This window comes from Strongylocentrotus purpuratus, unplaced genomic scaffold, assembly GCF_000002235.5.
Source record: "Strongylocentrotus purpuratus isolate Spur 01 unplaced genomic scaffold, Spur_5.0 spur5_scaffold_2, whole genome shotgun sequence".
Taxonomy (NCBI): Eukaryota; Metazoa; Echinodermata; class Echinoidea; order Camarodonta; family Strongylocentrotidae; genus Strongylocentrotus; species Strongylocentrotus purpuratus.
In genome coordinates this window covers 21264742-21276855 of record NW_022145605.1, presented here as the reverse complement: position 1 = coordinate 21276855, position 12114 = coordinate 21264742, and the positions used below count along the sequence as shown (strand labels likewise).

Genomic DNA, 12114 nt, shown 5'->3' with positions numbered 1-12114 from the left:
ACTAAACCCTACCAACTTATATTTTTGATGGAATACAGTCTTTGGGAACGGGCCTCCCAATAAAATTTAACAAAAAATAGAAATTGGAATATAAACAATAAATTGACCCCCCAAAAATTAATCATGAGCAGATCATATCCCGATTGTCGAAGTCATGTGATGGATATTGACCAATCCGGGCTCTTGAATACGAGTGGTAAACACCGACGAACACTGTATCTTCGTGTTGTTGATAATAATAATATGCTTATAATTTGACGATAAATTTGAACTACACAGGGTAGAAATTCCAAATTTGTAATGGAGGAGGCAACAGTTGAAGTAAGTATGGTGTTCCTTGCTTTCTTTTCATGCTTGTTATGGTGTATTTCTTGCTGAAATTTCTGACGGTAGGAGGCACTTGCTTTGTGGTACTTTTATTGATGTACGGCCCTGTGGGTTAACAGTCCCCCGGAAGTCTGGCGTAGCTGTATTGAATGACCGTCGGTACGGCTGCGTGTGGAAGGAGACCGAGTCTGACTCTTGAGAATGAGACGTAGGCCTAGACCCGAGTTTTGAGTGAGAGTTGAGAGTGAGAATAACTCATTGGTGAGACTTACAGGAGGTTGAGCGAGAGTCTGTCGACCGAATTTATGACCTTTGTCAATTTCAACTGAAGTAGCTTTGTCCATGTGTTGTGAATGTGTCATGTCAATTCAATTGTGAGGCTTTGTCTTCAGTTTTTTTCCTTAATAATTTTTAAATGTAGTCTTGACTAGCGACTCTTGAGATGAAACTCTAGTAGAATGTCATTGATATGAAAGGGAATTTAGGGAAATAGAATGAAGAAAGAGACAGAAGAACAAAAGGAAGAAGATCAACAATAACAAAAGTCAAAGAAGAAGAAGAATTGGATTAGGAAGAAGAGGAGGAGGGTGGGGAGGGGAGGAGGAGGAGAAGGAGATGATTAAGAAAAAAAAGAAGAAGACATGAAAAGATGAAGAAGGACAAATCAGAACAAAGAAAAAGAAAAAGACTACATGTAGTATCAACTTGTGTAGTATGTACATTGATGACGAAGATGAAAAGAAATATCGGATAAAGACTTTTAATGATAGGCCTACCGGTATGCATTTTCTATGAATAAGGGTGCATTTTTGAAGTAATTAAAGTGATTCTTACTAGGCCTAGTCTTAAAGATAAACTTGAGTTCTGGTAATGCGATTGCATTGTGAAAGAAAAGGTGTGGAATGGATCAGAAAAGTTGATCATATAGTAGGGAGGCCAATGCCCGGGCGTAAGGCTTCTACACCTACGATTTGTGCGCTCGTCGCCCACTTCAAAAAATTAGCAAAGGGAAAAAAATGATGTAAAAATAAAAGTGAAGAAAATAAGAAAAGAAAATACAATTATACATTTCACAACATACCTATAATCACGGATCTGTAACAGTCTTTCACCATTTGTTGACAATCTTGCAGATTTTGACGTTTTTTAATCCAATAATTGTGGTTGCAGACGACCTTGACGCACTCGCACCACCGACTAAGAAAATCCTAGAGGGCGTAGAGGTTTGCTCACTAAAAACCTTCTCATTGGCAGAAGGTAGACCCTAAAAATATGGGATCCGTTTTGAGTAAAGAACTTTTGATAGAGATCAACATTTCAGATGTTCACAATTGCCACTTCTAACAACTAGAAAATATAAAGAAAAAAGATTATATCTTTTTAAATACAGATTTTTACAAACTGAACATTCGAAAGTAGATAGAGTACGATGTTTCTGTCAATCTTGCGTTGGTTTGAGCCCTATAGGTACATCCATCTCAAAATGAGAAGGAAAACAATGAACAGTGACGTCATTGTTCGCGCCAAAAATAATGGGTATTGCGACATAATCTGAGCTCCGGTCAGATCGTGCACAAAGCGTAGTCTTATTTATAGACCCTAGTACCTTATTCTCACAGCACTAGATACGAGTGTCGTGCAGTAATGTATGAGAAGTGTTAAAAAAGATATTTCAGTAAAAAAAAAGTCTACGTAAGCAGTCTATACTCCAATTGAGAATTGAAATGAAAGCCATGATTTGAAGGTGTGTGTTGTATGATACATGGTTAGTGAGTGTGTATGTTACGTATAGCGAAAGGGAGAGAGAGAGAGAGAGAGAGTGAGAGAAATATTAGTACACGTACGTTGCATGCATGGATGTGCGCTATGATTGTGTTCGCTGCAAGATGGATGTTAATTGGACCTCGTAACTTCTCGATCGTTGATAATAAGGAATACTCATGAGGAAATCAAATTATTGGAATACACATCTAAGGTAAATATCAATGAATTATAAATATTTCTTTCCTGCCAATTTTGAAATCTATTCATCATTTTTGAACCATCGTCTTCGGCTCGTAGTAGTAGAAGATGTAATCGTTCGCACATTGATGGCTGGACTTCAGCCTGCATCGGGGCTTGCCTGTGTCGGTGGAGGGATCAACTAAGAAGAAGAAGGTACGTGTGCGACCGATTCAAGGCTAGCCGCTGTTGAGTGATTGCACTTTCGCGCGAAGTTTTAAACTTCATCATGAACTTTGTCCCTCGGGCCTGTCTAATTATGAACGTAACTCTGCGACATGAAATATAATTGTTTCAAGGCTCTTACGTACGGAAAGGCGTAGAAGGAAGCTCATAGGAACTAGCTGGATATCTCCTATTTGATGGAACTTCTGGAGTCGGCAGATGGGTGGATTTTCTTAGTGAAAGTAAATGCTTTCTTTTAATCTTAGTTTTAGTATAAACAAATTAGTAATTAAAAAGTTAGATTTGGGCATTGGCCTCCCTACATATAGCCTATAGGCAGATATAGCATGTAAGTAATGGTGTGTAATGCAAGGTTCTGGAGTCATAAAAATCATCATAAATTTGGCAGAGTCTTGGTAAAGTAACAATCACTCACACAGAAAGATGTATATGGGACAACACACATGGTGTCCGGGCTAGTAGTTTTACCCTGATTTCCTTATCTTTCTATGCTCATTACTCAGCCAGTATACATTTTCTTCCAAAATTGTTTGGCACATGAAATTTATTTGTAATCTTGAACATTCAGTGTAAGTTTCATTAGATTCTGTGAGAATTCATTTTCTTTTTTTACCAGAATTCAAGTTTATCTTTAAAGTAACCCTGTAAGTTGGGGCTCTGATCGGATCGGAAGTTCGGAACGACACCCTTGCACCTTTGATCGGTATCGGATCGGAAGATCGACCCCAAAAATCAGCTGATTTTTTTTTTTTTTTTTTTTTAATGACAAAAATTTTCAAGTTTTGGCTATCAAATGCTCAAAAAAATTCATGGCTGGGATTATTTTGTTATTTGGAGTTGTTGTAGACCATGTTTGTTGATATTTAGTGCCTTTTCATGACTTTGAAATTAATAATATTGGTCTAAGAGCAGAGGCAAAACATGCGGGCCGCCATCTTGGATTGTAATGTAGGTATGCATGTACATGTACAACAGCGTGTGTACAATCTCACCGCACTTAGTGCCCGCTGCTGGCATGTGTGCCTAGTATTATGTCTATGTAATACTAGGCGCCTAGCTGGCATAATAGGAACGATTCGCTGCTATTTGTACCGTGTTTTGTGTCATGATCTCTATTGGTCCAGCGAAACAAAATGGCAGCCCCCTGTCTCCTAAGAATCTTACAAATTTCGCTAAATATTTGGAGTTATTAACCATGATTTTCGTGAATTTCGTTCGTTTTCCGTGATAGCAGAAAATGAGTGTCCCTAAATATGGTGGAACTTCTCCGTGTTTAAAAGATTTGGGAATATTGAGGGGTCATTTGTACATGTGCTATCTTTAAAGTGGTCTAAAGGCCCAGAATTAAATATTTTTACCAGGAAATTTGAAAATTTATCTGGGCCCTGTTTCATAAAACTTGATATCAATAACAAGTTACAAGCTACTGTTATAAGCTACTGAAATCAAGGCATCTGATTGGCTGAGAGCAAATTTGTCATAGAAATTTAGCATTTGTTATAGATAAAAAGTTTTATGAAACAGGTCCCTGGAGAGAGGTATACCGTAAATCTCTGTGTATAAGACACACTTTTTTGCCGCCGAAAAAAATTGAAAGACGGGGTTGCGTCTTATATACTGTACATGTACACAGGTACAAAAAAAAAAGTTTCAATTTATGCCCCTCCATCTGGCACTATGCCTGGCAATGTCTCCCAGCTCAGTAATCGGTGTGTTGACTCACCACTCGGAAACTAGAACAACACTCAAATTTGTCTGTCATCTTTGTTTGAAAGTAATCCTTTTAACAGATCTCAATATGTAGTTTATTTATCATAATAATTCCTCCAATTTTTCTGCTATTACACGTGGCGTACCTCAAGGTTCTATCCTAGGAACTCTCGTTTTTAATTTACATTAATGATCTTACACATTCTTCTAAAACGACATTGTTACTATTTTTTGTGACAAGTTGACAAGCACAAATCGGGGCCTTCAACTACACCTTCCCACGTGGGTTTTTTAACCTGGACTTGTTGGTAATTTTTAATTTTTGTTTCTTTTTTCTTGGCCCCCAAAATACATGTAGGGGTGCGTCTTATACACAGGTGCATCTTATACACAGAGATTTACAGTACTTGCCATCATTACTTTTACTTTAAAAATCACAAAGTTGCCAGTAACATGTACATGTACCTGTACACATGTAGCGCTCAATCAATTAATTACAACTGGAGAAAATTCTTAACTTTCTTAATCTTCATTGGATTTTCCTCAAAATTTCATGGATTGGCTCCGCTTTAATTTTGTAATGCTTTTCTTCAAATGTTTGACTCAGTAGGCCTAAGGTATTCTCGGAGGAGGACTACTTACAACATTGCCAACCAAAATTTGTTTTGCGTAGTATCCTGGGGGAAAAGGCATTTAGGAGATAACTGGAAATTTTAGTATGCCTAATATGGGAGAGTTCTCTGTGATTACGTTTCCAAAATGTAGTAGGTCACAACCGTCAAAAACTCGTAATTGACTGACCAGACTGCCACATTGAGATTTGCATATAAAATTAGTGATCTCAAACATGTATTTCAATCTCAACTCTCTTATCTATTTATTTCAAACTTTTGCCATTCTGTTTCTCACATTTTTTCTGCTTCCACACAAATGAACTTTAATTTAAATCAAAGAGTTTTGGGTCGAGTCTGGATTGTGAACCAGATTGATCGCAGACGTCTACAATGTACAGTATTTTTTTTTAATCTACAGAGGAGTGGCAATAGTGAAATCCTTGCCACACCTACTTAGCTTGTAGTTATAATCCATCCCGTCTTAAGAAGAGCTCAACTGATTTTGATACACCTAATGATTCACCAGCAACTGCCCAGTCTTGCTTTGTACACTGTAATGCTGATGCTACAAAATCAAAATGTATGTTGTACATGTACTGTACAGCAGAGCTCCACACTTACCCTTTGTTGGAGGGGAACCGGATTGATCTTTTTACAGTCTGTATGTACATGTAACCCTGTAAGTTGGGGCTTTGATCGGATCGGAAGATCGGAGCGACACCCTAGCACCTGTGATCGGTATCGGCCAAAATAATCGGCAAAAAAAAATCAGCATTTTTTAATTTTATTTTTTTAATTTTTTTTATGACAACAATTTTCAAGTTTTTGGCTATCAAATGCTCAAAACAAATTCATGGCTGGGATAATTTTGTCATTTGGAGTTGTTGTAGACCATGATTGTTGATATTTAGTGCCTTTTCATGACTTTGAAATTAATAATATTGGACTATGAAAAGAGGCAAAATATGCGGGCCGCCATATAATGTACATAGGCATTTTTATTGATCGGCGATCAGAAATTATTATCTGTTAGGCTCAAGATCGGCCCCCGATCCGATGATCGGTAACAGGCCTATGTACATGAATACAAGCCGTAATTTGTTGAAATTTCAATATTTTGACTGGGGGTGGGGGTTCAGGCTTAGATTTTGGGCACCCTTGTGTCCCAGTCATCTGTTAATGTGTAGCCCTGATGTACTGTGGTACAAAAGACAAATGACTGACTTTGTATTTTACTCTTTTACTATTTTTTGATGAGGGCTACTTATGATTCAAATTAGATTGGACTACATTATCTTTGGTTGTCTACAGTTACATATAAAAAGTACTTTTCTGTTTCTGGGAGTTCTTTTATGACTTGATGTTGTTTAAGTGTGATTTTCTTCTTTTTATTCTTATTATTAAAGGCATCGTTTAAAAATGTTTAATCTGAGATGCATGGCCCTACATAATTGTAGGTGTTATCAGTGTCTGTGATATGGTATAATATTGAAGCCCTAAAAAATTGCACTTCAAAAAAATTGTGAAGTGCCTCAAAAAGTAAAAAAAACATGGTTTTTTCAATAGACTGTAGTGTTATCAAAACCGTTAGGAAAATGAAAAATAGAATTTTGATTTCCAATCATTCATATTTTGATAATCAGACAGGTGATCTGCTTGTAAAAGTCATGGGATTCCTGACTGACCTAAAGATTTATAATTGTGATTGCAGCATGAGCTAAATCCAGGATTTTGTTTCAGAATCTGAGGCAATGTTACCAAGTCACTTTAAGTATTTGGCTGCGGCATCACATATTATGCCTGGGAGGTGAAATGTGAATCACTGTAGCCCTCAGGGCTCTCTTCCTCATATGATTAATCAGGAGTGTGCAGGTAGACCACTACACAGGGGTTTCCCCTACTCTCATACTGTTCAAATAGTGCAGTGGGTTCATAACATGCAAAGGTGGTGACTCCCCTTCATGTGGCCTCTATTTAAGGTCCTATCCAATGGACTAGTGTTTTCCTCTGTGAACACACGACGCAGGCTTACATGTAGGTCGTTTGCGTGGTTCAGATTTGAGCACATGATCTTTGGTTCGACAGGCAGACGCTACACCGACTGAGCCAACTCCTCTTTCTTCCAGTGATGTGATTGCTTTAAAAAATAATAAAAAATCCAAAGCAAATCCACCTAACTACATGTACACTGTATGTACATGTTCATGTACAACTGTTCATTTTCACAAATGTTTTGTTTTCTTTCTTCCCAGCTTGTCCATTGAAGAGAAGAAATAAATTATGCAGTGTAAAACATGTACAGTGTCCATGAACATAAATAGGCACATTGTATGTATACATTTTTTGTGTACATGTACGTATAGCATACATACACACAAAATGTATACATAGATCTATAATCTATATCTAGGCCTAGTATGACCATCACTCATATCTTGTGGTCAATAACCACACCTTTGCCTATAAATGTGTATCATGGAGCATTTGCACTAGAGGAATACATGTATACTGTATACTGGTATGCAAAACTTGTGTAAATGAACATGGTAGAAACCACATAAAGAAATTAGTTTTGAGGATGTCAGTGTACAGTGTACATTGATTTAAATGTAGTGTACACTGTACTTCATTGACATTGCTCATGCAGGAGTATAAAATAACAGCTTGGTGGTCATATATATACTCGTCATCGGTACAGTCCTGATAAGCCCAGATGAATTTCCAGTTAGACTTTACTACCATGTTCAACAGGTGTAATGGAAACTGTTTCTTTGTCCATTTTGTTTGAACCTCTTGTTTTTTCATGAAATGTTTCTGTGTATGATGTTCAACCTAGATTCAATAAATTAAATTTAAAATGAAACGGTTTCCATTTCTTGTTTTTTAGTTAGTCTGAATGGGGCTAGAGCCCCCTCTTTCTTATAAACCACTAAAGTTGCTGCCAGGTGTGTCATCATTCAACAATGTATGCCGTAATTGTGTACAGTCTGTGAGTGAATAGTTCTCGGTAAACAATATCATCACCATCAACAATAGCAGCATATTAACCATGACCACGCACCACCGATTCAATGGACTTTGCTTGTTTTGGCAGTTGTTTGAATTCAAGTCTGTGTGAATTTCTAGAGTGGTCATGAATTACTTGAGTTCTGCCTATACAAAGTGATTGAAAGAAATTTGTTGGTGAAAATTTTGGATGCAATTAAATATATTTGTATTCCAATGTCCCGAATGAATAAAATTCTTGTGAAAATACTCTGTCAATGTTTAAGATAAAAAATGTACATGTTGTGTACACATATAATGTGTAAAATACATGTAGTTCCTGAATTAAGTGAAGAGATCTTTTCTATGAAGTATTCAAAAATCAAAGGTAAAATACATCCTATCCTATTACCCTAAAACACATTTTGTAGTGAAATTATGCAGCTTGTTCATACAAAGACACATGTACTCGGTGTAGAAAAAGTCTCAGTTTGCTAAATGAACATGTTAATCTTATATAGCCCTTCCTTGTTGCCTACATACTGTATGAATGTGTACATGCTCTAAAGGGATTTGGTCACTTTGTCTCAGATTCTGAAACAAAATCCTGGATTTAGCTCATGCTGCAATGATAATTATAAACCTTTAGGTCAGTCAGGAACCCCATGACTGTTACAAGCCAATCCCTTGTCTCTGATTATCAAGGTATTTATGATTGGAAATCAAAATCCAAATTTGTGTTTTCCTAACGATTTTCATAACACTACAGTCTACTGGGGGAAAAGAGGCACTTTGAGGCACTTCATGATCATTTTGAAGCTCAATATTTTTAGGGCTTCATTATTACACCATATCACAGACACCGATAACATGTAGGGCCATGCATCTCAGATTTAACATTGTTAAACGATGCCTTTAAAGCCTGTTTTATGTCTTATTTTCATGAAAAAAACGGTCAGGAAAATTCAAAAATGGTTGGGAGAATTTACTGTTAGAGGGTGTTGTACAGTGACACCTTCAAAGAACACCATATCTTTGTGAGTTGAGAATTTTTCAGGAGATTTTGCATGTTGGAGGATTAGTACAGTTGAAGGAATATAATAAGTAACATTTTATACAAAAAAAAAAATCACTTTTTTTTTCTCATCAACCTTCAACAATGTTACAGAGTCACTTTAATTAATCATGTGTCATATTTTTCTCTTCTAGAGCCTGGCTGAGGTGTTCAGATGTTTCATTTGTATGGAGAAGCTGCGGGATGCCCGGCTGTGTCCACACTGCTCAAAACTCTGCTGCTACTCATGTATAAGGGTGAGAATGAAACCATGTGTATTATTTCATGCTGATTATGATCTTGTTTGATTTTGTTTATTGGTTTCTTGCTCTTTTTTTTTAGGGGGAGGGGTCTAAAATCAAAGATGTGTTTAAGTTGTAGCAAAAGTTTACTACATTTATCAAAGAAAATGATAGTATATGACAGATATAAATCCAAATCAAACTTTATAAATTCTTTTTTTTTCTTCTTCATTTGATGTCTTCTTTGCAAGCAGGGGAGGAGGGAGGGTGGGGGGGGGGGGGGCTGGTGACTTATTAATTTATGGAAATTATTTGCAGTTAGTAGTATCATTAAATTGTATTCTGTCATACTGTCAACTTGCCAAAATGGTGCAAAATAACTTTTTGAAATTAAATATGGAGCGTTAGCTACATGTATATAAACTACAGTGTGATTGCATATATATTAGAAGTTTCTAAGCATCGTACTGTTTTTTTTTTATACAGGAGTACTTTGTAAATTTTTCACAGCTTTCCTGGACCTTTCCAGAACAAAAGTCATCTCCTTCTGTATCTTTTTGTAAACACTCCCTGATACATTATAATCGTAGACAATTTTGAACCTCATCTTCCCACTCTATGTACTTTGCATATCAAGTGTAGCCTCATGTATTGAGGACATGGGTTTATACGTTACAGTACAAGCTTTCTGCCTTGCCTTAGCAGACTTTAAGATGCCAGTATTACATGTCATGTCTATTCTTATAATATTACCTCATTTCTTTCTGTGCAGAGATGGCTAACAGAACAGAGGCCTCAGTGTCCCCATTGCAGGTGAGTACGGCATTGAGCAGTGGAGTTTGACATTTAGCTGCCATTACTTATTTGCACTGAACTTTAATAGTATCATGCAGGCTTAATTGCTGTGCAGGATCAGAGGAAGAGAGAGAGAGAGAGAAAAAGAAAGAAAGAAAGAAAAAGAAAGAAAGAAAGAAAGAAAGAAATATATAAAAAGAGATAAAGAAAGGGGAAGGAAGAGATAAAGAGAGAGAGAGAGAGAGAGAGAGAGTGCAAGAGAAGTAAGTGTCAGTCTCGATTAAACTGCATTATAATTAGAGGTCGATCATTGATAAGTCTTAGGACTGCAGGGTTATAGATTATAAAGCTTTTAATTTATTTCCTATACAACTTTATAAATAAAACAAATTCATTATACAATGTATGTTGCATGTCAGCCTCAAAGGTGTTTTTAAAATAAAATTGTAGCCATATAACATTGAACATGTACTCAGTTGCATTTACTAAAGTGTGGTTTCATTCAGTAAAAAATATAATCTGTGCTTGGTTTGAGGGGGGGGGGGTAGACTTTTTTCTCCTTAATAATCAAAGTCTAATTAATGACATCGACTGGGGCACTCACCATCAATACAGGATGTTTGTATAAAAGTGTTTATTTTATTTACATACTCTTTCATACTCTTCTACGTTTTTAATCCAGAGCTCCCCTTCAACTCCATGAGCTGGTCAACTGTCGCTGGGCCGAGGAGGTGACTCAACAGCTCGACACCCTACAACTCTGCACCCCCCAGGGAAAACAGGACGAGGTTGATAAAGACAAGTGAGTAGAGACATCGACTGTTGCCTTCTAGAGTGACATGGTTTATTAGACTCTCGCTGTCTTTGTCTGTCTGTGTCTTGGGTCTCTCTTTCTCTCTCTCTCTCTCTCTCTCTGTCTGTCTGTTCAAGTTCAAGTTCAAGTTCAAGTTTATTTATTCAAAATCATACAAGGCATGATATAATGTGTCTGTCTGTCTCTCTCTCTCGTTCTCTTTCTCTCAGTTTGCCTCTGTGTGTCTCTTTCTGTGTCTGTGTCTTTATCTCTGTGTCTCTCCCCTCTTTATCTCTCTCTCTCTCTCCCTACTCTTTCTGTCTCTCTCTCTCTTTCTCTGTGTCTCTTCCCTCATACATGTATGTATGTCATTTTTATTCTTTTCATCCGAGACATGAATTCGATAATCAAGGCAAAATGTGTTTTTGCAAACTGACTGTAGTTAATCATAGATAGCAAAATAATTAATATTACTCTTTTACAACAAATAACAGCGGTTTTTTTCTTCAACTATTTTAGCACAGTCAAATCAAAGATTGAAATTTTGAAAGAAACATCTAATTAGATTTATCAAATACCTACATGTACATGTACATGTACTATAGGTCTAGGCACTTATTTATTGTGAAATTGGAAATAACAAGTAACTTACATTGTTGATTGCAGATTTACTTGCCAGATGATGTGATGTGAATTTGATATAAAATCCCATATTTGATTGCTGTTTCGTACCAAATGTTTTCTTTTCAGATGTGAATTGCACAATGAGAAGCTGAGTGTGTACTGCTGGACCTGTCATAAATGCATCTGTCACCAGTGTGCCTTGTGGGGTGGAATGGTAAATTTCACACACTTTTAATTTATTTCAGGTTTAACTCTTTATATGCAACACAAATGATCTCCCTATGCCACATTGTATTTATCATGAGATAGATATACCAAAGTTTTAAAGATTATTTCACTGTTTCCAGGGCAATATTTATCAATGCCCGCGTTGAAAGGGTTGTCATGGAGCTAATCAAGACCAAAGATGGGTAATTTTGCAAAGCAGCTGTGTTGCACAAAGCATTCCTTCCGCCAATGGGTGCATATTGATTTGTACAAAATTGCACGTATGGCTAACAAGCAACTGTGCAGAGAGGTGACTTAAGTAACCAGAGGGTTCAATTTATTTCTTGTTTAGCCCTTCTACTATTCATTGTACATTTAACATCCATGGCTATTCTGTAGTGGATATCATGTCACAGAAATGGAAGGAAAACAAAAATGTGAGATAAAAGCAGAAAGAGAATATTAGATAAATGGAGGAAGTAAAGAAATATTAGAGAATGTGATAAAGAAAAAAAGAAGAAAACATTATGGTGCAGGCTTGGGGTCAGGGGTCAGGGTATAATGTTGAATGAGTGA

At 36.7% G+C, this 12114-nt stretch overlaps 1 protein-coding gene across 3 annotated transcripts in view; it reads left to right on the top strand.

The window, feature by feature from the left end:
- The first annotated feature begins 178 nt into the window (after positions 1 to 178).
- LOC755056 (E3 ubiquitin-protein ligase TRIM37) overlaps positions 179 to 12114 on the top strand; it is a 31497-nt gene continuing 19561 nt past the window's right edge. For 2 of the 3 annotated variants that reach the window (XM_030991949.1, XM_011681883.2), the window contains exons 1-5: positions 179 to 321; positions 9033 to 9134; positions 9892 to 9932; positions 10597 to 10716; positions 11458 to 11545. In XM_030991949.1, coding sequence (XP_030847809.1) covers positions 301 to 321; positions 9033 to 9134; positions 9892 to 9932; positions 10597 to 10716; positions 11458 to 11545 — 372 coding nt within the window. In that variant the 5' untranslated portion in view covers positions 179 to 300. The remainder of the gene's footprint in view (positions 322 to 9032; positions 9135 to 9891; positions 9933 to 10596; positions 10717 to 11457; positions 11546 to 12114) is intronic. The other variant, XM_030991950.1, reaches the window with a different exon arrangement.